Genomic DNA, 26,755 nt, shown 5'->3' on the forward strand with positions numbered 1-26,755 from the left:
TAGAGTTCTTATTAAATTTATATTTATATTTGACTGCAGATAATTTATTTTAAAGTATAATAGGTATTCATTTCTAAATTACTGTTTTAAATACATTAAAAATATAAAGATGATATTGTCTGATTTGAACACTTAATAAAGATTCAACTAAAATTCTAACGCTTAACCTACACGATCTTTTGACAGGTTGGATGAGTAAAGAATATATCAATGATATTATTTACAAAGTACAAATCACCGAAATAATTCGCTGTATATTATTCACTGCAATTAAAAGAGAGAATAATAGTCACTGATTTACTCGTTTCCTTCTATCATGTAGTGTAACATGACGCGCGCGCTTATTTCGCAATAGGGTAGGTCAGTGTAACATAACTTCTATATTGTCCAACATTGTAATCTCAAATTTAATAACTTATTAATTATAATAGTCTCAGTTTTATTATTTATTATTTTATTTAATATGAATAAGTTTATTTTAATAAAACTTTTTAAATTGTATATTTAAATGGTTCCTTACAACGGTGTAACTTGACTCGCGCGCTGTAGGATAGGCCGGTGAATAGGATGGGAAATATGGAATAATAAAAATTAATTTAATGATAAATAATATTTATTAATCATATTCGTGATAATATTTTTTAAGTATTTCTTTACATTCTAAATGTGTGCTATGTCTTTTATTTTTATACGTTTCCATGGTTTCACTATAATAACATTCACATGTCAATATACGACATTTACTTATAGATATATGACATTTACTTATAGATTCAAAATCCTGTATTAATTCATACTCTTCTGACCATATGATATACTCTGGTGGATGATTGGAATAACAAATTTCATTATTTTTTACTTCTAAGACAAATTCAATTTGCTTGTTGATATCTCTTGTGTGAATCCATTCATCATCGATCCAAAACAGTTTTGCACAGAGCACAGATGACACCAATTGTCCGGATTTTTTGCATGCGCTATTAGATCATTAAAGTAACAGACAATTTTTTTCCGTAATGCACAATCTGGTTCTCCGCTCCCCGATGTTTCATACACATGAACGACATATTTTATATGCCCGACCGGCGTAGTTGTAGGTGTACCACATACTGATTATCGTCTGATACAAGTGACCAAAACTTACTTCTTCAGGATATTTCATTATCGCCGCTAATTGTAATGGTGTAGCTATTTTATATCTATCTATAAATTCTAGACTGCACGTGGCAATATAAAAATCATATAAAGTGGTACACCTAGATAATAGTTGCTCGTAATTGAGACGGTCTTCTGCAAACGATTCCTCCAGGTCACGAATGAGCCTCGATGGAAGCGCGAGGTCCATGAGATGCGGTGCAGATTTGATGTTTTTGTTTTGCATGCAAGCTCGGTGAGATTTTTCGGCTGATGCTTGTTCATGGCGAACCTAAAACAATTTATAAGGTTGTTATGATGTATATATTATGATAGTTTCTTTAGATTTAAATACTCGTTTATAAACGTTTTTAACAATATGAAATTATTATTATAAAAATATATTAAATCATATTTACTGGAGACTTTTGACAGTTCGGTGATTAACTGATCCACGATATTGACGATGTGTTGAGACTGAATATTACTATGGTTTTTCGCGAGCTTTTTATACCCGCTTGTTGCACACGACACTAATTAAAAAATGCTGATTAAAACATTAAAATTTGGCAACAATGGTGCCCAAAATGCTGACGTGGCTGCCTGTTGCTATGGGCTTTTGCACACGGCACTCTTAAGGGGGGAAATACATGTAACTGGTTGAAAAATCGCAATTTTTTCATATTTTTGTAGTAAAACATTTCAAAAATAAATTCCCAAAGTTTTAAAGCGAAATTCGAAATTTTAACGTGGTTACAAGCAATAAATGTAAGTTGCGCATGCTTCGCGTCGTAAGTATATTTGAGCGCTAAGGTAGAGAGATATAAATACGGTAACATTTTTAATATAATATATATTTATAATAATATTATAAGTAGTTATACTATGGGGGTTCTAACCCAGGGGCAATGAGGGGGTGCGGGTGAAGAGGGGAAGAGGGGTATCAGATAACAGTGGAGGGGGTAATGACGTCATCGTTTTGGAGGAGAGGGGGTAATTTAGGAGTGGTGGGGGCTATCAGATAACAATAATTCCTGGAAGTGGGGGATTTCCGGGATTCCCGGAAAAGATAAGATAAGGATTGTTAATACAAACATGAGTCGTCGAGAGATAAGGATTCCTGGAAGAGATAGGGATTCCGAGAACTGTTTAGATCCTTTGGTTTTTCTCTGCGCATCAAAGTGGAGCGCCATGTTGTCGGAATGCATCATCGCAATGTTTATAGTATGCAGGTTCGTGCAGGTTTACGGATTGCATCATTGCTGTATTTTAGAACAAAAGCCCATAGCAACAGGCAGCCACGTCAGCATTTTCGGCGCCATGTTGTCAGATTTCAATTTTGTATACAACAAGCGGGTATATAAAGCGAGTGAAAAAGAATAGGAACCATCAGTCGTTCGAAATCATTGAGAAAATTACTAGTTCGCTGTGACGTTTACTAGCAACGATGTTTTGCACCATGTTAACCGTGAAGTAAGTTGTTTCTTTAGCTACATCTTTAAACTTAATTGTTATACTTTTAAACCCACAATTTATTTTTTTTCATAGAAAACAAAAAAGTAATATGTCAAAGATGGAAAAAGAATCATCTAGGATCTTGGTTAGAAGATACTCGTTGACAAAAACCAGTTACAAATATCTCGACATCGGAATCAACGTCTCAACGTCGAGCCGTGTGGAAATCGCTCTCGGTGACAACCATGGTAAGGAGCTACGTCTATCATACGACGTATGGAAAGAACTCATGAATCAACGGGACATCATCACCAGCTTCTTTAAGAACGATGTGGACGAAGCACCGTCTCAGACCGTTGGACACTGCACGTTAAATTTTGGAAAAATGAACAACCTAAAAGTAATGCGCCTGGCAACATCAGCGTTATGTTTAATCATGTCAAACCGAACCGTGTGTAACATGTTTGCACTTGAATATTGCGTAGACTGTATCAATCATTCGTTGAACAACATCACCGGTACGGTTGATGTAAAGTTCGCACACTTTTCAGAAATCGCGAGGAATGCGAAGGACCCCGATCACGTGGCGATTCGCAAAAGCGATTTATTCGATAAGAATAATATAATTGATTGTGAACTGGTGACTCAGGTCTTTGCGGAGTTGTAACAATACATATTAATAAATATTATTTCAACTGTAATTAAAATTTTTTATTATTTTTCCGTGTCATCTTATCCGCTATACCGACTTATCCTACAACGCGCGCATCAAAGTAGAGCGCCTGTTTAAATTGCGTCATCATGTTTGGAGGAGAGGGGGTAAATTCGGAGTGGTGGGGATATCATATTACAATAATTCTCGGAAGAGAAAAAATAAGGATTGTTTATACAAATTGTAGGCAGCCCCATGTTGTCAGAATGCATCATCGTTATGCTTATAGTTAGTGCCGTGTGCAACAAACGGGTATATAAAGCGAGTGAGAAAAAAAACGACTAATCACAGTTGTTCAAAATGGAGAAGGAGCGCGATCTTACCGTACGAGCAGCGAATATCAAAACGACGGGAGAGTTCCTTCCATGGGACTACGAGTGCAACGAGTACCTCGATTCTCTCAAGGAACAATGTCGCAAGAGGCAACGCACCGGAGTAGTCAACTCTCTGGTGGCGCAAATTGCGCGTCTGGAGGGTGTGAGGGACGCCCTGCACGAGCGTTTCGTGCCCGTCGGTGCCGGATACGGTGGATACGAGAAAAAGGGCTACACGTGGAAGGAGATCGAGACGGCGTTTAGGAACCGTGTGCTGACGGGTGTGGTTGTCAATCAAAACTATATAGATCCACACGAGTTTTTGAAAAACGTGAGAAATATGGTTATCGAGCGGATCCAGGGCGTCATGGTGGAACACAACAGCGTCAAGATTAACACCGCGTTCAACGGGGAATTCGTCGCAGGCGACAAGACTGCCGTGAAGACCATCGCCACCAAAAATTGCGAGTTGTTTCCCACATCCGATCTCAACGAGTGGTACACGCGGCACGTGGAGGATGATATTCTGGCGGCTCTGGAGGAGTTTCAGGAACGCGATAGCGGATGGGCGTTGTCGCGTATCCTGAATCTCACCGTCAATGTGAACAAGTTCAATCCTCTGCACGCGGGATGCCACATCGAGTTATCGCGGAAAATTATGCTAAAAAGAGCGGTGGTCAACGTGCAATCGACGGACAATGCGTGTTTCGCGTGGGCAGTCGTCGCCGCTCTATATCCAGCGGAAAAACATCCGGAAAGAACGATAGAATACCCACATTAGTCGACGGTGCTGAATCTGTGCGACATCGAGTTCCCCGTGACGCTGTCACAAATATCAAAGTTCGAGAAACTAAACGCCATCTCCGTCAACGTCTTTACCACCCAAGACTCCAAAATCGTCCCTCTGCGGCTCGCCGACGACAAAAAGGAGAAGCACGTCAACCTGCTATACGTGCGTAAAAACAACGATGCACACTTTGCGTGCATAAAGAACCTGCCGCGGTTGGTGAGCTCACAACTGAGCATGCACAAATGTAAAAAGTACATTTGCGATCGGTAAGTAAAAAAAAAAAAAAGATGCGTATAAAATAAATCAATATTTTTTATTCATAATTTTAATCAAATAAATTATTACAGGTGTCTACACTACTTTTATACACGGGAGAAGTTGTCAGTCCACAGCGTCGACTGCGGGAAAATGAACGACTGCGCCGTCGTTCTCCCCAGCGAGGACGACAAGTGGCTGACGTTCCGGAATTACAATCGGAAGGAGTGGGTTCCGTTTGTAGTGTACACCGATCTCGAATGTACGCTCGAGAAAAAGGAGGATCAGGACGGTACTACTTACGCCTACCAACATCACAGAGCCTTTAGCGTAGGATATTATGTAAGTTGCGCTTACGATAATTCGCTCTCTAGTTATAAGTCATATCGCGGTGAGGATTGCACAGCGTGGTTCGTCAACGAACTGCACGATTTGACGCACCGCGTGAAAGCGATCCGTACCACCATCGTCCCCATGGCGGATCTTACGCGGGAGGAATCGGAGGAATTCCGTAGCGCCGTAACGTGTCACGTGTGCGAGAAACCCTTAACAGCGGACGACACGCGGGTGCGAGATCATTGTCATCTGACCGGGCGTTACCGCGGTGCCGCGCACTCGTCGTGCAATCTAAATTACATAGACTCCGACGTTATCCCGGTGATATTTCACAATTTATCCGGTTACGACGCGCATTTCATTATTAAAGACGTTGCCAATGCTTTCGAAGGCAACGTCGAATTGTTGCCGCTGACGAAAGAGCGTTACATTTCATTTACAAAAAATGTTAAAGATACCATGGATCAAAAATCAAAATTGTGTATAAAATTACGGTTTATTGATTTGTTTAAATTTCTCAGTACGAGTCTCGACAAATTGGCATCTTATTTAACTGTGGATGAATTAAAAATTTCACGATCGGAATTCAAACATTTATCCGCGGAAAATTTCAATCTGCTTACTCGGAAAGGTGTGTTTCCCTACGAGTACGTCGACAGCGTCGACAAGCTCCGGGACACAAGCCTGCCATCGCGCGAATCGTTTTACAGCTCGCTCACCGGAGAAACGGTATCCGAGAGCGATTACGCGCACGCGACAAACGTCTGGCAAACTTTTTCGATCGAAGATCTAGGCCAATACAGCGATTTGTATTTGAAAACAGACGTTCTTTTGTTGGCGGATATTTTCGAAAATTTTCGAAACATGTCTATAAAGAGTTACGGTTTAGATCCCGCTCATTATTACACTCTACCGGGATACACGTGGGACGCTATGTTGAAGTACACGCGTGTAAAATTCGAGTTGCTCACGGACATCGATATGGTACTGTTTGTCGAGCGCGGTATACGCGGTGGTCTCAGCCAATGCTCCAACCGATACGCGGCCGCCAACAACAAATACATGCCATCCTACGACCCATCGGAACCGTCATCGTACCTAATGTACTATGATGTAAACAATTTGTACGGGTGGGCGATGTGTCAACCGTTGCCCTACGCCAAATTTCGATGGGTCGATGATGTCGCGAGCTTTGACGTAATGTCTGTTGCATCCGATTCGGCTACCGGTTACGTGCTGGAAGTCGATCTCGAGTATCCGGTGAATCTTCACGACGCGCACGCCGACCTGCCGTTCTGCCCGACGTGCGATAAGCCGCCCGGCAAACGGGAGTTCAAGTTACTCGCAACGCTGTACGATAAGCAGCGTTATGTCATCCACTATCGTAATCTGCAACAATGCGTGCGACATGGTCTGCGAATTGCAAAGATTCACCGCGTACTGCAATTCGCGCAATCTCCATGGCTCCGCGGATACATAGAACTGAATACACAGTTTTGGACACGGGCGAAAAATGATTTCGAAAAAAATTTGTACAAATTGATGAACAACGCCGTTTTCGGCAAAACCATGGAGAATGTGCGAAATTACACGGATGTCCGGCTCGTTACACAGTGGGATGGTCGGTACGGAGCGGAGGCTATGATCGCAAAACCGAATTTCCACAGCCGAAGCGTGTTCTCGGAGGATCTGATTGCCGTAGAGTTGCGAAAACTCGAAGTGAAATTCGACAAGCCGATCTACGTGGGTATGTGCATCCTCGACATATCCAAGACCTGCTTGTACGAGTTTCACTACGAGTACATGGCGCCTCTCTACCGCGACAATTGCAAAATTATGTACACCGATACCGACAGTCTGATATACTTTCTGCACTGCGAGGACGCGTATCGGGATATGAAACGTGATATATCCAAATTCGACACGAGCGACTACTCCAAGAACAACGCTTACGGTATGCCGCGCGCCAACAAGAAAGTACCCGGTCTGATGAAAGACGAGAATAACGGCGCGATCATGACGGAATTTGTCGGACTGAGAGCGAAGATGTACGCGTTGAGAGTCACCGGCCAAAAAGACACCAAAAAGATTAAAGGTGTAAAAAAGAGTGTAGTCGCTAGAACGATAACGTTCGACGACTACACTCGGTGCCTCAACGCCGAAATCGAGCTGACGCGGCGCCAATCGTGCATCCGCTCCAAGATGCACGAGGTGTACACCGTGTCGGAGTCGAAGCTCGCGCTCAGTCCGTACGACGATAAGCGGCACGTCGTATCCTGTTCCACCGACACTCTACCATGGGGACATCGCGAGATACATTTGTAAATAATGCTTAGTAATATACATAGTGTTTAATTTATATAGTTTAATATTTTATGTATTATTAGTTTTTTTTTAAATGTATATATTGTAACATATTGTAGTAGTAATAAAGAACACCATTGTATATATGTATAATAGTTTATTATAATACAATGTATAATATACACAGTTTATTACAATACATCGTCTTTATTTATCCAAGAGTTGTGCGAATTGTCGAATCCCAACCACTTTACAAACACCTTGTCGTCCTTTCGACGCAACACCTTCTCCACGAGATAAACGTCGGGTTGAGCGGTCTTGAGCAATTCGTGCTCGTAAAAGCCTCCCGCGACCGGATCTCCGCGGTAATCTTTAATTAGATACGTCACAGGATTGGTACGTTGCACCGCAGCAATCTTAAACACCTCCGTCGACCAATTCGGCGTGTATCCTTTCTCGAATACAGTTTTGAATTTGCTCACGCGCACCGGATCACCCACCCTGAATTTCGCCGGCGCGGCAATTTTTATTCTACTGTACACGGTGCTCAAGAGTCCCTTTGCGATCTCGGGAGTGACATCGATCGGGCGCATACCGATCGTACGATGTTTACGACCGTTGTATTCCGAGACCAATCGCGGTAAATCGTCGATCCACTTGTACGATTCCGCGAGCGTGAAAAACTTCCACATTTCGTTCTTCAACGTGCGATTCAATCGTTCCACCACCGAAGCCTTCATGACCGAGTATGTCGAATAATGATTGATGCCGTGTTTCTTGACAAGATTTTGGAAATCTCTGTTGTAAAATTCTTTTCCACGGTCGGTCTGCAAATTTTTCGGAATTCTCTCCCTAAATATCGCGGAAAATGCTTTGGACGTTTCGATTCCTTTGGTCTTTAAGGGCACGGCCCACGCGTACTTGCTCAACACATCGATAACGGTTAGAATATAGTTGTAACCGCCGTTGGATCGCGAGTACGGTCTCATCTCGACAATGTCAGCCTGCCACAAATCATCGTATCCTTTCACGACGACTGGCCGACGCGTAAAGTTTCTTCTCGCCGGTGCGTGGAGCTCGTCCACGAGCGATCTCCTCTCCAGGCTCATTGCGATTCGTTTTGCTTCTTCTTCATCGCCTCATCGTAGTATTTGATGAAATTTTTTCTCACAGTTCTACGAAGATTGTGAATCTCTCGCTCGACAAGACTCTTCGTCTCTCGCTCGCGATCGACGAGTTTTCCATCGAGTAGCGCCACACTCTCGTCGAGGAGACCTCTCAGATCGTGAATCTGGCGTTCCAACGTCACGTATCTGGTCTCGATGTAATCATCGTGGTCTCTCTTCCAGGTCCGCTCGGTATTCTCCGAATCTTCGAGTCGCGAAAGTACTTCTCGCTTAAAATTTTCATAGAGCATACGATCTCGATTCGCACGATCGCTCATAAGCTGGAAGTGATGATCCAGATGCAGCTTGTTGACGGCGTCGGTGTCCGCTTCAGGGTCGGCGAGATGTCTGATTACGCGTGACTTGGCGTTGAAAACCCCACCATCCTTGCAGAGACAATTCTCGCGCACGTAATTCTTCGAGACTCCACCGCTCTGTCTCGTCACCCTGGCGCTTCCTCCTCCTAGCTGTAGTCCGAATTTGTTGATAGACATTCCCGTAGCATCGCACGAGCAATACTGGCTACAGCGATGACAACGACGATCAATTTATAATCAGACCGGCTTCGCGCAGTTCCTCGATAATCGAGAGAAACTCGTTGTCGTGCGCGTTGTTTCCCGCCTGACGGGAGGCGTCCAGCAATCGAAGGCGATCCACCAATTCGTTCGGATCGTCCCAGTGCACGTAATCGACCGCGTTGTCGGTCACAGTCATGGTCTGTGGTACGTTACACTTGGGTAACGTGCGACCCGCACCTCTCTTGTCGAGATGTGCGACACCTCCACCTTTCTTAGATATCAGAGGTGTGATGATATGTTTGTATTTGTATCCTTTGTTTCCCAAAACAAGTAAATGCGCGTTATGGCCGCGTCTGTGAGCGTTAGTAGCTAGTAGTATGCTCTTGTACTTTTGTTTGTCAGCCTCCGTACACAGCGTATCGTCGGGAAGTCTTTTGAATATTAATTCAAACATGCCGGGCGTGCCAGCGTATTTCACACCGTCCACGATCAAATTGTCGTCTCGATCGATGTCGAAGGTCTTGTCCCCGAGAAACGTTCCCGCATCGTTGAAGTATACACCGTACACGTTGTCGATCCCTCTCTTCTTGTCACCGCTCAAGAGCTCCCCGATGTACTCTTGGCCTAGCGGGCCCATTTGACCGTACAGCGCTTCCCAACCATCGGACGTTTGCATCGTCTGTCTCACGGATGTCGCGAAAGACGGGTCCGTGGTTTCGAACACGTTTTCGATCGGTAAATTTATCGGCAATTCAAACGCCAATTTTTGCGGCTGGAACGGCGTCGAAGCTTGTATCGGTGTCGTCAACGGGGTACGCTTGATTTTCTTCTTCCTCTTCTCGAAGTTTGACCGCTTTCGTTTGATATCCGGCTCGTTTGTAATCTCGAGATCGTCAACCGAATCATCGTCACTCTTGATGTTCTCGACGATTCGTTTCAACGGCTCTAAGATCGGTTTCAACCGTTTCTCCAATTGCGCCTCTTGCTCCACTCTACCCGTCTTCAACGTCCGGTGCTTCTTGCGAATCGACTCGCTCGTACGAGCGATTTCCTTCGCGATCTTCTTCCTCTCGTCGATATCTTTCGTGTCGAACGTCATCGTCAACGTCTCGAGAACGACTAACCATTCCGCGGTACCGCAAACTCGTTAAAACCACGTCTGTATCGTCCATCGTTAATCGCACTATCCTTGTCTATCACTAAAAAACCGTACTTGTGACGCCAACATGCGTGACACAATGTACCGAAATCTTCGTACGTCATGTCCGTATTCACATGATCGTTGTAGACGTGCTTAAGGTTTGTTCCATCCTGCTTGAATATTACGAGTAAATTCGCGTTGTCGCGCACGAGATGTTTAGGTATTTTCGCATACGTTTGGCACAGATAGAAACAATCGACCTTCGAATGTCGACCCATAGCAAAGTACTCGCGTATCGCATTCTGCTTGTCGCACGCTATATCGTCGAAGACGAATACGGAATTCGGTAACGCCTCGCTGTGCGGTACAATTGTATCGTTGTCCGAGAACGTAAAGTAGCCGATTTCATCGATCGATTCGAGCAATCTTTCGAGATACCGATACTTTGGTTGATTCAACGATTTCGAGTACACGTACACGTTTTTGAAACGTACACCGTTCGGACTTTGCAGCAGACTGATCATCACATTGGTTTTACCGCAATTCGAGGGACCGCAAATGATACCGCGTATCGTGTTTGGCAGCATTTTACCGTGTCTGCACGCCTTTTCACAAACCCCTTGCGTCTTATCATCCATGTTTTTCACACGGATCGTGTACGGTTGTTGTACAAATTTCATTTTTTTTTTACCAGACTGTTTCTCATCCTTGTTATTACGCGACGAGTGCGCGGTATCGGATGTCGGAAAGAGCGGTGCTCGGATATTCGTCGCTAGATCTAAAATATCTCTGTTTCCATACATGATTCGGACATTATCCTGAAAAAAAAATATTGTTTCAAACACACGATTAGCGATGCACGTTTGCGATATTCACCTCCTTCCGTACCTTCTTATTATCCCGGTTATTCATTGTACTTTGTCGTCCGACAAACTTTGATATTCCACTAGTTAGCGATCGATACGCGCCTCCTATTTATAGGTGAACGCTGTCGAAACACACCTCAGTTGGAAATGTGATTTACACGCGAAGTGTTAGAATTCGCGTTCTATGAAACGATACAAGGGTGCCGGTTTACTGAACAGTGTGATAAATCGACTACCGTTGGAGCTGCATATACCCGGCTACCAATTTTGCGGGCCGGGGACTCGTCTGCGGAAACGACTCGCGCGAGGGGATCGAGGTATCAATCCGTTGGACGCGGCGTGTCGCGATCACGACGTCGCGTACTCGCAAAACCGCGAATCAGCGGACCGCCACGCGGCCGATCGCGTTCTCGCCGATAAAGCGCGGGAGCGGATCACCGCTGCGGACGCGACTCTCGGTGAGAGGGCCGCCGCTACCGCCGTATGGGCTGCTATGAAAGCAAAGACGAAATTGGGGATGGGTATGACAAAGGGAAAGAAGAAGAAGAAGATCAAGAAGAGGAGAACGCTTCCGACGGCGAAATGCGGTGGTATGTTACCGTTGTTACCGCTCTTGGGAGTCATCGGTTCGCTTGCCGGTGGAGCAGCGGGTGTTGCAAAGGCGGTGAACGACTCTAAGGCCGCGCGACGACAACTCGAAGAGATGAAACGTCACAATAAAGCTATGGAAGGACGGGGGATTTATCTCGATCCGTACAAGCGGGGCAAAGGATTGAAGAAGAAGAAGAAAAAAAAAAAAAACGTCGAAAAAACGATAGAGATGCCCGCGGGTGCCACCACCAATCTACAGTTGTCACAAATAGCGAAGCGTATGCGAATACCGTATTTCCGAGGTGTCTACATGCGTAACGCTTTACCCGACGAGATACACCGAAACGAGAGCGGTATCGTGAATTTGGACGATGTCGACGGGCCGGGCACGCATTGGGTGGCGTACGCCAAGAGAGGCGATCGCGCCGTATACTTTGACAGCTTTGGCAATTTGCAACCGCCGAAGGAGCTTACACGCTACCTCGGAGACACCGATACAACAATAACGTACAATCGCACGGTCTACCAGACGTACGATCAAACGATCTGCGGACAATTGTGTCTCCTGTTCCTCCAGAAAATAGATATAAAAATCGATCCACCATCGATCAACATCAGTCGTCGATGGAATTTCGGCAATGTCGCTGACGCTCACTCTAAGCGGTAAAAGCAGCGTTCTCACGGTGGATTATTTTCCACCGATAGACTTGAGCGATGGGGACAACGAGCTCGGCCTAACCACGATGGAGACCTACAACACGATTCCGAACGTAACGGTAGCGAACGATAAATTTTATTTCGACGACAATGACGAAGAAATTACAATTCCCGAAGGATCGTACGAATTGGACGCCATTGCTTCTTATCTGAAACGCGCGATACTGCAAAAACGAGGAAAAGGCGAAGAGCAGGATTATCCATTGTTACTTCGTCCCAACGTTAATACCATGAGGAGTGAAATCATGTGCGCTTTTCGGATAAATTTCGCCAAACCGAATACCATCGGACCATTGTTGGGATTTTCGACGGGTCGTATACTGGAACCGAGAAAGTGGTACGAATCAGACTCCTCGGCAAACATCATCAACGTAAACATTATTCGAGTGGAATGCAGCATTACCGCGGGTGCGTACGCCAACGACAAGTCGGTGCACACGATACACGAATTTTCACCAAACGTGCTCCGGGATATAAAGTCTCGGAAACACCGGCGCAAATCATTTACCTTCTGGTCATCGCGTGGAGTGTTACCGATATCACCTTGCGTGTGGTGGATCAAGACGGACGAATGATCGACTTTCGCGGAGAGGAGATTACCATCAGACTGCACTTGCGGCGACGCGGTGCGACGAAATGCTCGTGTTGAACGAACAGCGAGTGATTGAGAGAGCAACGAAAATTGTGAAAAAATCGCCATTCAAGAGGCTCAGTACGACGAACGTAAACTTTTTACAATCGTTGGGATTCGTTGTGAGAAACGCTTAAAGAGATGGATATACTCGACATCGTTGACGAGCCCGTCTTCGACGAGCGTATCGTGAAATATGAGATGCACACGTACAATCCGTACGCTAACACGACGTTGGGACACAGCGACGAGATACGAATACCTTAACAACAACAGGATTTGTACACGTTGCCGTGTGAGATTTTTCTCTACGTTGAAGGAAAACTCGTTATGAATCCTACCGGTGAGAATAGAGATGTCGTGTGTATTATGGGAAATAATTGTGTCGCGTTCATGTTTGAAGAAATGCGATACGAGCTCGACGGAGTTGAAATCGATCGTAACAGAAACGCTGGAATAACAACGACGATCAAAAATTATATATCGCTGACGACGGAGAAGAGCAAGATGCTGAAATACGCATCGTGGAATCCGAATGGATATTCGTTGATCGATGGAAACTTTAATTTTTGCGTTCCACTTAATGCTCTGTTTGGATTCTGCGAGGACTACAAGCGCATCGTGATCAACGCTCGTCACGAACTTGTATTGATACGATCGCGCAACGATAACAATTGTCTCGTAGGACGAGCCGGAGCGAATCCGACGATCGAGCTACTCAAGATACAGTGGCGAATGCTTCACGTATCTCTGAGCGAAGTCAACAAGCTGTCTCTTCTTCGAACTTTGGAAAGCGGACGATATCTGAGCGTGTGCTTCCGTTCGTGGGATCTGTACGAGTTTCCTCTGCTGCAAAACACGACCAAGCATTCCTGGGCGATCAAAGCCGCGACGCAATTGGAAAAACCGCGATACGTAATCTTCGCTCTCCAAACCGGTCGAAAAAACGTACTGTCTGAAAACGCTGCGCAATTTGACGATTGTAAACTCACCAATGTGAGACTGCATCTGAATTCAGATTTTTATCCGTACGACGACATGAACTTGGATTTCGACAGAAATCGATACGCTATACTGTACAACATGTATGCGCGTTTCCGCAAAGCCTATTACGGACAGGACGATACGTATTTGGATACCGATGATTTCTTGATAACCGGTCCGTTCGTAGTCATAGATTGTTCGCGACAAAACGACTCTGTCAAGAACGCCACCGTCGACGTGCGAATAGAATTTGATTGTAAGGAAAATATACCGGCCAACACCACCGCCTATTGTCTCGTTATACACGATCGAATGGTCGAATATAATCCACTGAACAACATTGTGCTCAGACTCGTGTGAAAAGTTATAAATTAGACGTGTGCGTACGCGGACATGTCAGTTTTCCGACGATCGACGACGATGTCGAACGTACCAATTTTCGTCGACTTGCAAGGTTACGCGTTCAACAACATTTTTATCGTGAAAGAAGCAGCGGTACTTCGAGATGGCGAAACGCTGTCTCATTACGTATTTCGTGAACACGTACCGTGGTATCTGTTGACGAAATCGGAAAAATCGCTGGTGTGTTGGTTACGGATATACCATCACGGCTTCCGATGGGAAGATGGACACGTCTCGTACAGTCGGATGAAAAGCCTCATCAACAACGCCATTGGTACGGAACCGCCTCTGATATACGTGAAAGGACTCGAGAAGAAAAAGTGGCTGTGTGAGATTTTGGAAGATGATGTAGAGATTGAAACGATCGATGCGGATTACGAAGATATCGCACGCCTGACGAACTTGGATGTAATCGGAACCTTGTGCTGCGCGTATCACACGAAACATTGCGCTATGCGGAATGTTTGCAAATTGTACAAGTGGTGGTTTGAGCGTAACAAACGTGTAACATAACAATGATTTATATTAATAAAATGATTTATATTAATAAAATGATTTATATCATACGACTTTTATTCCACCACAGTTATACGATCCTCGTGACATATGATCTGTCGCTTATCTCGCAGTAGGATAGGTCAGTGAATAGGATAGGAAAAGAGTCTGGTAAAAAAAATAAAAAATTAATTTATTTAATATGAATAATATTTATTAAAAAAACAATAAAAAAAAATATATGTACATTTAAGCAAACAGAATTTTTTTTTTCAATTGCAAAAAAAAAGTTCTTTCCTCGCGAGGAATCGACTGGTGAAACCGACGACTTCGAAAGCGTGTCGCAGGAACCTCGCCCGACCAAGTTTCCTCCGACTCTTCTTCTCTACCACCTGTTTGAACTGCAAAAAGTCAAAATTAAAAAAAAATTAATGAATTAATTAAAAAATTTGAGTATGAAAAACTCACCTCTCGATTTTCTTCTTTTTATTTTACTCCCCCGTTTGAAAATTCTAATCGGAAGAGTAAGACATCACAGGGGGGCTGTATCCTGTGAAAATTTTAATGTTTAAAAAAAATTCAAACATAAAAGTAACTGTAAAAATTTTCAATCTTTCTTACCTCTGTCACCCATTCCCCATCCGTCTTGCGTGTAGCCTTCCTCATCCCCTCCTTCATAAGTCCTCTCCTCTTTCTCTTCCTGCTCTTCTTCCTCTTCCTGCTCTTCTTCCTCGCGAAGTGAGCTCATCGATTCGTCACTCACGAGATCGACGAGCTCAGGCGTCAGAACAATTCGAGCGCGAGCTGAAACATTAAATTTTTTTTGTAAAATTTCCTAATATAAAATCGATGCTGTTATTTTATTTCATATAAATAATGTATGCAGCGACTTACACGAGGGTCCGGCTTCGTCGCTCGCGAGATCGACGAGCTCAGGCGTCAGAACAATTCGAGCGCGAGCTGAAACATTAAATTTTTTTTTGTAAAATTTCCTACTATAAAAATCGATGCTGTTATTTCATATAAATAATGTATACAGCGACTTACACGAGGGTCCGGCCTCAGGCGAGGTATCCGCTCGACGTCTTACCCCGAGACGTCGAGTAGCTCGCTCGTCGTGGTTTCGACGCGTACCACGCACCACACCCTCCACCACCATAGTTTTTTTAGATGTTGGATGTTGTAGCGTTCCTAAAAAATAATAATTTTAATTTTTTAAAACTTTGTTTTAATATTCATAATAAAAAAAAAAAAAAAAAAAACTTACCATTTTTTACAGCATCATTATAGCAATGCGACAGCCAGGTGATATAACCTCCCGCATCCTCTTCAGCATCGCTGTAAATACGTCTCATTTCGACAATTTCCCCAGCAATAATCAAGAGCTGAGGATAATTCGAAAAATGTCCCAACCGAAATAACACAGCGAGCACCGCGCTAGGGCACGCACCCGCAAACTTTGCGAATACTGTATAATTATCATCGTCGTTGTCGGACAACGACGATAAATAATTATCAACGCATAGCCCGTTTAAGCTATGCGTCAATCGCAAACACAAATCGATTATTTTCCGACAACTAGACATTTTTTTTTTTTAAACGAATAACTACGTTACGAACTTTGTGAACAACGAAGATTTATTATGGATGCAGTACTTAATCCCGACTTATATACCCTTACATCAAAGATGCCGCTAAATCTTATTATAATCTTATTATATTCGCCGCTAACTAACATTCGTATCGATATCCACTATAGTTTACAACAATATAGTTCTTTAAAATATGCCGAAGACGAGATGACTCGCTCGACAGTAGCATCTCCTTTTCGAGGAATAGTAATCGCGGATCTAAGGTTTCGCCAGGACGATAGGTGCTAAGCTATTCGTCGCTAACTAACATTCGTATCGATATCCGCTGATAGTTTACAACAATAAAATTCTTTATAATATGTCGAAGACGAGATGACTCGCTCGACAGTAGCATCTCCTTTTCGAGGAATAGTAATCGCGGATCTAAGGTTTCACCAGGACGATAGGCCAGCGTATGATATTTCCATCTATTCAACGTCTATCGTACGTCTTTTAACGTCAATCGAACTACTTTTAACATCTATGTAACATCTTTTAACGTATTGTTGAACGTCTTACGTACAACTTTTAACATCTATTGTACGTCTTTGAACGTCAATCGAACTACTTTTAACATCTATTGAACGTCTATCGTACGCCTCTCGTACATCTTTGAACGTCTATCGTACGTCTTTGAACGTCTATTGAACATCTATGGAACGTCTATCGTACATCTTTGAACATCTCTCGTATGATTTTTATTCCACCTCAGTTATACGATCCTCGTGATATATACTCTGTCGCTTATCTCGCGAAGAGATTATTCGTAAGAACATCTATCGTACGTCTTTTTGAACGTCTATCGAACGTCTTTGAACGTCTATCGAACGTCTTTTAACGTATTGTTGAACATCTTACGTACATCTTTTGTACATCTTTTCAATATTACTTAAACCACTTTTAACATCTATCGAACGTATTTTAACGTTTATTACTACAGCGAAATTGACGTTTTTTGCGTCGAGCTGTATATAAGGTGTGCGGAAGAGAGTAATTTATCAGTTCAAAGTGTGCACGCGGTGGAGAAAAAAGTATAGAAAATGGAGCGTGATCAGAATAGAAAAAATTCCGAATACGACGAGAAGTGTAAAGATTGCGGAGTGTACCACAAGTCGATAGCTGTGGTCGAGCCTCGTCCGAGGACGACTCAAGCGCCTCCCCCCGTTCCCCCTCGTAACCGTGAAAGGCGTTAGAGGCTCAGTTGAAACAATTTTTTTTTCATCTATGTAACATCTTTTACAAAATTATGAATAAAATTTGCTAATATTAATCTTATTGCGATTTTTTATCCTTTCACCTCCCATCCTTAAATTACATATTAAGTTTAGATTAGAGTTCCTATTAAATTTATATTTTACCGCGGATAATTCGTATTAAAAAGAAAACTTGAAGTATATTATTGGTGTTTAGAATAAATGTATAACTTAATTATTTCACTCTATATCATTCGTCGTAAATAAAAGAAAAAATGATTTATATCGTACGACTTTTATTCCACCTCAGTTATACGATCCTCGTGACATATGATCTGTCGCTTATCTCGCGGTAGGATAGGTCAGTGAATAAGATGAGGCACAGGAATAATAATTTAAATTATTTTTATTTAATATGAATAAGTTTATTTTAATAAAACTTTTGAAATTGTTTATTTAAATGGTCCGCTACAACGGTGTAACTTGACTCGCGATAAGTCGGTACAATCGACGCGTTCTCTTATATTACTACAGCGGGATGATGATAAAAAAAAAACTTTAATTTTAAATATAAAAATTTTTTATTTCAATATTCGCATACAAACATTTCCGACATTTCGTCGGCATCGACACAACACATCAACTGTACAATGCCTAAGTACTCGACTTGCGTCTTACATTTTGATAACAATTTTTCGAAGCAATCCCGACCATACGTCTGATACAATTGTCGAATATACTTCTCCGGAAGCGGTAGATCGCTCAATAGGTATCTGCTTGCGACGTTCTGGTTTATGACCTTCCTGGCGAGTTCGACGAGACTCCTCGGCTGTCGCATCGTGGTGATCCTGAAACATTTTACAATACACCTAAATATCTACTCGCTGAATATTTCTCACTTTCTATTTTTAGAGATATTTTTCTCACCTAATTCGCACAGAGTGCAATCTTTAACGTATGGCGCGGGTCCGTCGATGTGGTCGCGCTGCCACGGTTGATTGTGATGTTTCTTGCACCGACGGTAACCCTGCACTTCCGGGTCCACTCTTACGTGTTCCGGAAGTTTCTCCCACACTTGGTCCACGAACCGAGCAAACTTGCTTAATAAAATCACCTTTGGCACAAATTCTAACTCCGCTGCTGTTAAATTGAGAATATCGCGTTCATCCGAGAGTGCGATGAACATTTCGACTGTTATACCACTCGTTCTTCGCGGGCCTTATATACCCTTATTGTATAAACATTGCGATGATGCATTCCGACAACATGGCGCTCCACTTTGATGCGCAGAGAAAAACCAAAGGATCTAAACAGTTCTCGGAATCCTTTAACAATGATACATTCCGACAACATGGCGCTCCACTTTGATGCGCAGAGAAAAACCAAAGGATCTAAACAGTTCTCGGAATCCCTATCTCTTCCAGGAATCCTTATCTCTCGACGACTCATGTTTGTATTAACAATCCTTATCTTATCTCTTCCGGGAATCCCGGAAATCCCCCACTTCCAGGAATTATTGTTATCTGATACCCCCCACCACTCCTAAATTACCCCTTCTCCTCCAAAACGATGACGTCATTACCCCCTCCACTGTTATCTGATACCCCTCTTCCCCTCTTCACCCGCACCCCCCTCATTGCCCCTGGGTTAGAACCCCCATAGTATAACTACTATTATATTTCTAATATAATATTATATTTCTAATATAATATATATTTCTTTATATTATAAAAGGACCTTTATAATATCTTCCCAGTGAACACAGAACATTGCAGCAATATTGCAAACATTGCCGCAATGTTGCTGCAATGTTCTGTGTTTACTAAGTTTATTCCTAAGGTCCCTTAGTTGTGGTAAGCAAATGTTTCGAATGAAATAACAAAATGCACACAAAAAAGAGACTTTTGTTTTGTTTTGTTGTTCCGACATTTGGCCTGTAGAGAAGTTTTCTTGTAAAATGTTATCCTCTTCGAAAGGAAGTAAAGAAGAACGTAGCAAAAGTGGTAGATCTCGAAAAAGACGCTTTTACGGCAACCAGTATGACACCTCGAAAAGTGAACAGAACGAGAAATGTGCAAGTGGTCGAAAACTATCTACTGCTAGCAGTAAAGACATTAGTTGGAGTCTTTTGCACTGTTACAGAATAATAGAGTTTTTTACCGTGTTCAATGACTATTAGATATTGTTGTATGTCGCGAGTGCAAACAACAAATCAAATTTCAAGAAATTGGACATCGTGGCCTCGGTTTCACTCGTCATTTTGTGTCGGTGTGATCGCAGAAATATTAATTCAGGACCGTTTATTCAAAATGGATTTGAAATAAATCGGCGAAATGTATTTGTGATGCAACTTTTAGGCGATGGAAAAGAAGGCATAAATTTATTTTGCAATCTTATGGACATTTGTAAAGGAATAAGTGAAAGTGCGTACAATAGTATTATCGAACACATGCATAAATGTTCCAAAGCAGTATTTGATTTTTTTTTTCAAAAAAAGCAGTAGAGAAAGAAAACGAAGAGAATGAAAAACATGAGAGATCACTTTTAAATTTCAAAGTTTCTGGCGACGGATCGTGGAAAAAATGTGGCTTTTCCTCGTTATTTGGAGTAATAGCACTTATAGGCCACTACAGTGGAAAAGTTATTGATTTAGTTCTGAAAAGCAGTTATTGTCAAGGTTGTACATATTGGAAGAGTAAAGAGAATACTGAAGAATATAATGATTGGTATGAAATTCATATATATATGAATGCGCCAAGAATCATGAAGGATCTGCAGGCAAGATGGAAGTAAGCGCGGTAATAGAAATGTTTTCAAGATCGGAAGAAAAATACGGCGTGACATATGGACACTACATTGGAGACGGGAATTCGAAAACATTTAAAGCAATATCAGATATGAATCCATATCCATATCCATGGTGACGATTTCCAGGTAGTAAAAAATGAATGCATTGGACACGTGGAAAAGAGAATGGGCACTCGGCTGCGAAATATTAAAAAAGAGCACAAACTTGGCGGCAAAGGAAAATTAACTGATTCCTTAATAAAAAAACTTACGACGTACTACGGCCTGGCTATAAGAAGAAATTTAAACTCTATGGAAGGTATAAAAAATGCAGTCTTCTTTTCATCATTTATGCTCTACAGACAAAAATCCGAGGCATGAAAACTGTCCACCCGGAGCAGACAGTTGGTGCAAATGGTAAGTTGCCGTAGCCGCTGGTAAACAATACAAGCATCCTGCTCCGCTCCATCCTGATGTGCAGAAACACATATTATCAGTATATGAAGATTTGTCAAAAAAAGACTTACTTCAGAGATGCTTAGGCGGCCACACCCAGAATGCAAATAAAAGTTTTAATTCCAGCGTTTGACGTTTAGCTCCAAAACACTTGCATTCTGGATTACGAATCATTGAAATCTCAGCATTTTTGGCTGCTGGACTGTTTAATGAAGGATATGCCTCCATATTAAAAGTTATGGATATGCAGGATATCGTCATTGGTAGGCAATGTAATTCGTACGCTCACAATTGCGACAAGCGACGAATTTCTCGACAAGTTAAGCGCAGCTTCAGTACTACAAAAGAGGCCCGAAAACAAAAACTTTTGGAACAAAATCAGTTTTAAAAAGAAGTAGAGGGACTATTGTATGGCCTCGGGATCGCAGAGTAGCCGTAAGTAATCAGAAAGTTTGATTCAGCATATATCAAAACTTTTAACGCGTTTTTCTCGAAACAACTTTTTTCAAATTGGCCCGCATGATAACTCAAAAACTATTTAAGCTATCACGACGGAATTTTGCACTCACACACTTTATAACATTCTTTTCAATATGAACCTAGTGTTTCACAAAATAATTTGATTAAATAATTTTTTATAGTAAAAATAAACAAAAATTTTCAGTCAATTTTAAGACTTTTTAAAGCTATATACTTTTTTAAATTTTCCATTTTTTTTTTAATTTTGAGGTTTATCCATAGGGCAATTATATAAATAATAAAAAACAATTAGATTTTTTAATTTCAGATGACCATAACAGACGTGAGAATGCAGACCAATTAACAACTGGAGCAGCGCCGCCCTGGAAACATCAGCTTAATGCACCACCATTTTAATTATTTTTAAAAACAAAAAATATATTTTAGCTTTTAAGATATAAAATAAAAACACCACAAAGTGCAGAAAAGATTGATTAACTTTTAGTGTAAAAAAAAATTTATAAAATTCCATCATTTTTCCAACTTTACATGTATTTCCCCCCCTTAAAAGTGCTGATTAAATATAAAGAAATTTGGTAACAATGGTGTCAAAAATGCTGACGCAACTGCTACTAAAAATAGTGATGATATCATTCTTGTAATAACGCAAAATGATGCCAAAAGTGCTGACGGCGCAAAATGGCGTCTTTCTAAGGAAAGTGATGACGTAATCCGTAAAATATGTGGTCCCCTTCAATCTCTTGTAATCTGATATCCCATCCCTTTATGTAACCTGATACATCGCAAAAGTGTCGACGCTGCGCTTTTACAACTGCGAACGTGTGTAACCTGATACTCCTCCACTCCAAAGTGTTGTAATCCGATACCTCCCCCTCCAAAGTGCTGTAATCCAATATCCCCCTTCCCACCAAAGTGCTGACGCAGCGTAATCTAATACCCCCCTTTCCTCCAAAAGTGCTGACGCAGCGTAATCTGATACCCCCCTACCCACCAAAAGTGCTGACGCAGCATAATCCAATACCTCCCTCCCCTCCAAAAGTGCTGACACAGCGTAATTCGATACCCCCTCTTCCCTTCTTTCCCCGCACCCCCCTCATTGCCCTATGGGTTTGAACCCGTATAGCTATACTACTTAACTTTTTATCAAAACTTGTCAAATTATTTTCCGTTGCAGATAAAGGATGCAAACGCCATAATTTTATTTTTTATAATAATGTAAGTTTAATTTATTTTACTATTTATACAGAGAAAAATATAGACAGAGACGTTTCTGTTTATCACTCAAAAAAAGCTCTAATATATGTAATAATAACTTGGCTCATTTGTCTTTAATTTTTTCTTTATGAGAAAGATATACACTTCGCATCAAAATTAAGGGATAGAAAATTTTGGGTCGATTTTTGGGTGTTTTTTGAGCGGCTGTATCTCCGCGAAAAATGGACAAAAAAAATATTTGAAAAAAGCGTTTTGAAGCTTGAATCTTCTAGTTTCCAAATCTTCGAAGAAAACTCCCGTATTATCATTTTTAACTAAGTTATCCTCTACAACCTCTTGAATCCTCTTGAACAAACCAATCCGGAAATGAAAAAAATTTCCTTAAATTGGGCAAAAGCTTACGGCTTTTCATTACGAATTTTTAACTCACTTCTCGACTGTATTGTTTTCGCGAAAATGCCACGGCGTTATCTAACGGATACCGACGTATCACGAATCTTGACGCTTCTGGATGAAGGTTGTGACGTGACATTTGCACTGGCCGTCACAAGGGCAAATAAACCCGGTCAAGGAGGGAAATTTGAGGTCGGTAACCCCACCGCGGGGGGACGACGACCTCTCTCTCTTAATTCTTTAAACTTTATAAAAAATTGCGCGAATCGTAGTGAGTGGCCATAAACTCTTGTTTTCTAACTGAGGTGGAGCAGCCTTCGTGGAATCCTCGGGGGACTCTGCGGACGGGACGACGGAGGCCCGGACATTGCGTGGACAGATCCAAAACCAGGTCACGTAAGAATGTTACATCTTATTCGATTAGATCTCTATTGAAGTCGCTACCGAGAATACCGTTTCAGATAAGGAACCTAAAGGCCGGTGGATGCACCAAGAGGAATGACGCCCAAGAGGAAAGCGCGCTCTCATACGCCGGAGATCCGGGGTGGAGTACTCGAAAAAGGAGCTACCGTAACGAGCCAGGAGAGGAGAATCAGGTCGGAACCTGGCCAGTTCCCGGCCGATTCAGAATAAGGTTCGGATCCGGAAACGGAAAAGGCCGCGAAGGACGTTAGCGGTAGCTGCCATAAGAAAGACCAGGGTTACCTCGCCACAGAGGGCCGATATATCGAGGAGCAAAGCGAGGATCGAGATTAACGAGTTGGCATCAAAGGATTAAGGATCGCTAATCGATAGCGAGGATCGACATGCGCAAGACGATGCGCGGACTGTCATCGCTGTTTGGCGAGCCTCACTGTCGTCACTGTTCGGCGAGTCGGCAACCTGAATGGAACCTCAAGGACCACAGCGGGCGTACCGACGATTTTGTAAGGCTACCACTTCGACTTCGCGGTAAGAGCGGTACCAGCAGGCGGCCTGAGCCTCGCGGAAATAATATCCATAATGTACTTAACTTTTTTTTACACTGACAATGAGATAGATACAAAATGTTAATAAAAATTACATATTTTAAACTACGATTACAAAAAATGCCGACAAATACATCAAAGTGTACTTGATAAATTCTAATAAGTAATATAAATGTTATTATTCTATTTGAAATATTTATTTTACTTTTTCATGAAATGTATAGTCTACATATAGCATATACTTTTTTTTAATGTGAAACAAAGAATAAAAAAAAACATTTTTTATGTATTTCTTAGTTTTTTAAAAATTATTCTGCAAAACTTTCTCCCATTGCCATGAAACCGCACCAGTAGTTTCAAAAAATGTTGCAAAATTATCTCTTATTTTAGCACTATTTTTCGTATGCTTCTGTCGAACGTTCCTACATCTTCCATACCTATGTCACGCAATTCTCGTTCATGTGCATTTAATGTCATATATCTTCTTTGCGTATGTGGTTGCTTCAGTTCTTGTGATATTATGAAATTATGTAAACACGTAGTCGCTTTGATTATTCTAGTGGCAGTAGGTATGCTGGCAATTATCGGTTTGCGAAATATTCGCATTCTTGCAGAGAGTATCCCAAAAACATTTTCCACAATTTTGCAAGCTCGACTTAAACAATAGTTAAATACATTTTTGCGTCTGTTAAGTCTGCCACTTCTAGGATATGGCCTCAGCATGTACTGCGTTAACGGAAATGCTTCATCACCGACTAAAATAAATGGTAAAACCTGGCCACCATGTTCCACAGGTTTCGGTAGAGGAATTGACAGCGTTCCGTTTTGTAATCGTTTGCCAATCTCGCTAGCATAAAATACTCCACTATCGCTACGTCTTCCTGGCGCACCAATGTCCAGTAATGAGATCCGATAATTAGCATCAACAATAACCATTAACACCAAGCTATGAGTGCCTTTGTAATTGTAATACATCGAACCACTATTCGGAGATGCCTAAATATATATATGTTTATATATAGCAACATGAAAAAGTCGAGAAAATTAATTTAATATTCTTAAATATATACAGGGAGTCCGGTAACTCACGGACCAACGCTCGTGAGAAAATAGAGTACAACTGAGCAGAAAAATTCTTTATTATTTTGCAATAATTCTCGCAATAATTATTATTTAAATATTAATTAAAAAAGATTAGCAAATAAGTACGCGGTTCGCGCGGCTACATCGCATAACCGCGTCTCTCGTCGCGCGGCCAAACTTTTCGTTGTGCGACATTTAGCTACATGCTACGGTCTAATCGCGCGAAACGCGTACTTATTCGTCAATCTTTTTTAATTAATATTTAAATAATTATTGCGAAAATTGCAAAATAATACAGAACTTTTCTGTTCAGTTTATTGCGCTCTATCCTCTCACGATCGTTGGTCTTTGAGTTACCGAACACTCTATATATAATTAATAATAGTACTTATAATTTCGTCTAATTTCTCACAGAAGAAAATTATCAAACTATTAAAAATTTACTTGTAATATTATGTGTTTCCCATCAATTGCGCCAATGCAATTGGGAAAATTACACTTTTCTTCAAATTCATCGGCTATTCTTCGCCAGTTATCTTCAGTTGCTTTTAGGAATACCATATCTTTTAAAGTATCCCATATTACATCGCATGTCTCTGATACAATCTTTGACACTGTATTGTGTCCTACACAAAATGCGTATGATATGGATACCATGCTATCTCCTGAAGATAAATATCGTAAGCAGATTTGAAGGCGAGTGCGAGCAGAAATTGGCTCACGAATAACAAATTGTTTCTGTATATGCGGTGAAACAATATGCAACAATTTTTCAAATGTTTCAGGTGTCATACGAAAATAATTAAAAAATTTTTCGACATCTTCAAAAGTCATTTCTTGCACCAGATTGTTGCTAGCCTCTTGTGCAAATCTTTTTTCGATATTAAAAATTGGTCTAACCCATAATCTTCTGTGTTTAATTCTAGAATCTCTTTTTTTTTCTTCGATTCTCATTAATTTGTGTATTATATATATTTTCACTAATTTTCGTTGAACAGCTTCTTTGCATAATGTATTTTCCGAGCATTTGTATATTTTTAAATATTTTATTAAATTTATTAACGCAAAGTCCGAGTCCAACATTTTAACAAGAAGATTTTGCGCACATTTGTTTTGATTGATTTCATGTATGAAAATGTATATGTATTAAAACGTCACGCTGAAAATTTCATCGGCTGTCCCATGGAGCGTATTTACGCCGGCGTAATGATCAATAAGCCAATCACATGGTCCCCTGAGTATCCATTTTGAAAATAAGCTTTGTAAAAAGTTATTGTGATTGGTTTATTTATTTTTACGCCGCGTAAATACGCTCCTTGGGACAGCCGATGTTTTTGCTGCCATACCGACAACGGGCGTAAAGCCTGTGATTGGCCTAGTTCCTTTACGCCGTACGCCGGTATGCCGTACGCTGGCTTCATGGGACTTCACCCTCAGACACACCGGAGACGATCCGTCGCAATCCAAACCTTGCTGCCTAGGGCGTGCTCGGAGAGCAGTTGCAATACAAAAGACCACTTTCCGAACGGAGTTCCTCCAACACCAGGGAAAGGGTTACAACGAGCTTCATCTATTGAACCGTCCTTCTTAAGACCCGTTCAGTATACCAAGACGTGGTGATATCTTACCACGCCCATCAATTTTTATTCTAACTTCTCGGCCTTACACATTTGCCGAGAAAGTGCTTTTGGCGCAATAAACGCTCAAACATAAATTAACAGATTAACTTGTACATACT

At 41.6% G+C, this 26,755-nt stretch overlaps 3 protein-coding genes, 1 long non-coding RNA gene and 1 pseudogene across 4 annotated transcripts; 3 read left to right on the forward strand and 2 right to left on the reverse strand.

Annotated features, from left to right (window-relative positions):
• The first annotated feature begins 3,601 nt into the window (after positions 1–3,601).
• Positions 3,602–7,321, forward strand: LOC137001672 (uncharacterized). Its single transcript, XM_067360777.1, has 4 exons — positions 3,602–4,297; positions 4,397–4,671; positions 4,753–5,490; positions 5,707–7,321. The coding sequence occupies exons 1-4, from the start codon at positions 3,602–3,604 to the stop codon at positions 7,319–7,321; spliced, it is 3,324 nt and encodes a 1,107-aa protein (XP_067216878.1).
• Positions 7,322–13,260: 5,939 nt separating this feature from the next.
• LOC137001673 (uncharacterized) lies at positions 13,261–14,274 on the forward strand. Its single transcript, XM_067360778.1, has one exon. It carries the CDS (start codon positions 13,261–13,263, stop codon positions 14,272–14,274), a length of 1,014 nt encoding a protein of 337 aa, XP_067216879.1.
• Positions 14,275–14,982: 708 nt separating this feature from the next.
• Positions 14,983–16,714, reverse strand: LOC137001453 (uncharacterized). The gene is made up of 2 exons (XR_010891461.1): positions 15,433–16,714; positions 14,983–15,361 (listed from the first exon to the last, which is right to left on the reverse strand). It is a non-coding gene; the product is annotated as an uncharacterized lncRNA (long non-coding RNA).
• A 3,635-nt stretch (positions 16,715–20,349) lies between these two features.
• On the forward strand, positions 20,350–21,349 carry LOC105672782 (uncharacterized; annotated as a pseudogene).
• Positions 21,350–21,500: 151 nt separating this feature from the next.
• On the reverse strand, positions 21,501–26,588 carry LOC105672783 (uncharacterized). The gene is made up of 2 exons (XM_067360779.1): positions 25,462–26,588; positions 21,501–24,930 (listed from the first exon to the last, which is right to left on the reverse strand). The coding sequence occupies exons 1-2, from the start codon at positions 26,098–26,100 to the stop codon at positions 24,316–24,318; spliced, it is 1,254 nt and encodes a 417-aa protein (XP_067216880.1). The 5' UTR covers positions 26,101–26,588; the 3' UTR covers positions 21,501–24,315.
• Between the last annotated feature and the right edge of the window lie 167 nt (positions 26,589–26,755).

The sequence above is a fragment of the Linepithema humile genome, chromosome 8 (assembly GCF_040581485.1).
Source record: "Linepithema humile isolate Giens D197 chromosome 8, Lhum_UNIL_v1.0, whole genome shotgun sequence".
NCBI classification, from domain to species: domain Eukaryota; kingdom Metazoa; phylum Arthropoda; class Insecta; order Hymenoptera; family Formicidae; genus Linepithema; species Linepithema humile.

Bases quoted from the DNA above. Each gene is read 5' to 3' on its own strand.
- LOC137001672 (XM_067360777.1), top strand. From the start codon at position 3,602: ATGGAGAAGGAGCGCGATCTTACCGTACGAGCAGCGAATATCAAAACG. The intron at 4,298-4,396 runs GTGCAATCGACG...TACCCACATTAG, and splicing joins TAAAAAGAGCGGTGGTCAAC to TCGACGGTGCTGAATCTGTG. The intron at 4,672-4,752 runs GTAAGTAAAAAA...AAATTATTACAG, and splicing joins AAAAAGTACATTTGCGATCG to GTGTCTACACTACTTTTATA.
- LOC137001673 (XM_067360778.1), top strand. From the start codon at position 13,261: ATGAATCCTACCGGTGAGAATAGAGATGTCGTGTGTATTATGGGAAAT.
- LOC105672783 (XM_067360779.1), bottom strand. From the start codon at position 26,100: ATGTTGGACTCGGACTTTGCGTTAATAAATTTAATAAAATATTTAAAA. The intron at 24,931-25,461 runs GTAAATTTTTAA...ATATATATTTAG, and splicing joins GGAAACACATAATATTACAA to GCATCTCCGAATAGTGGTTC.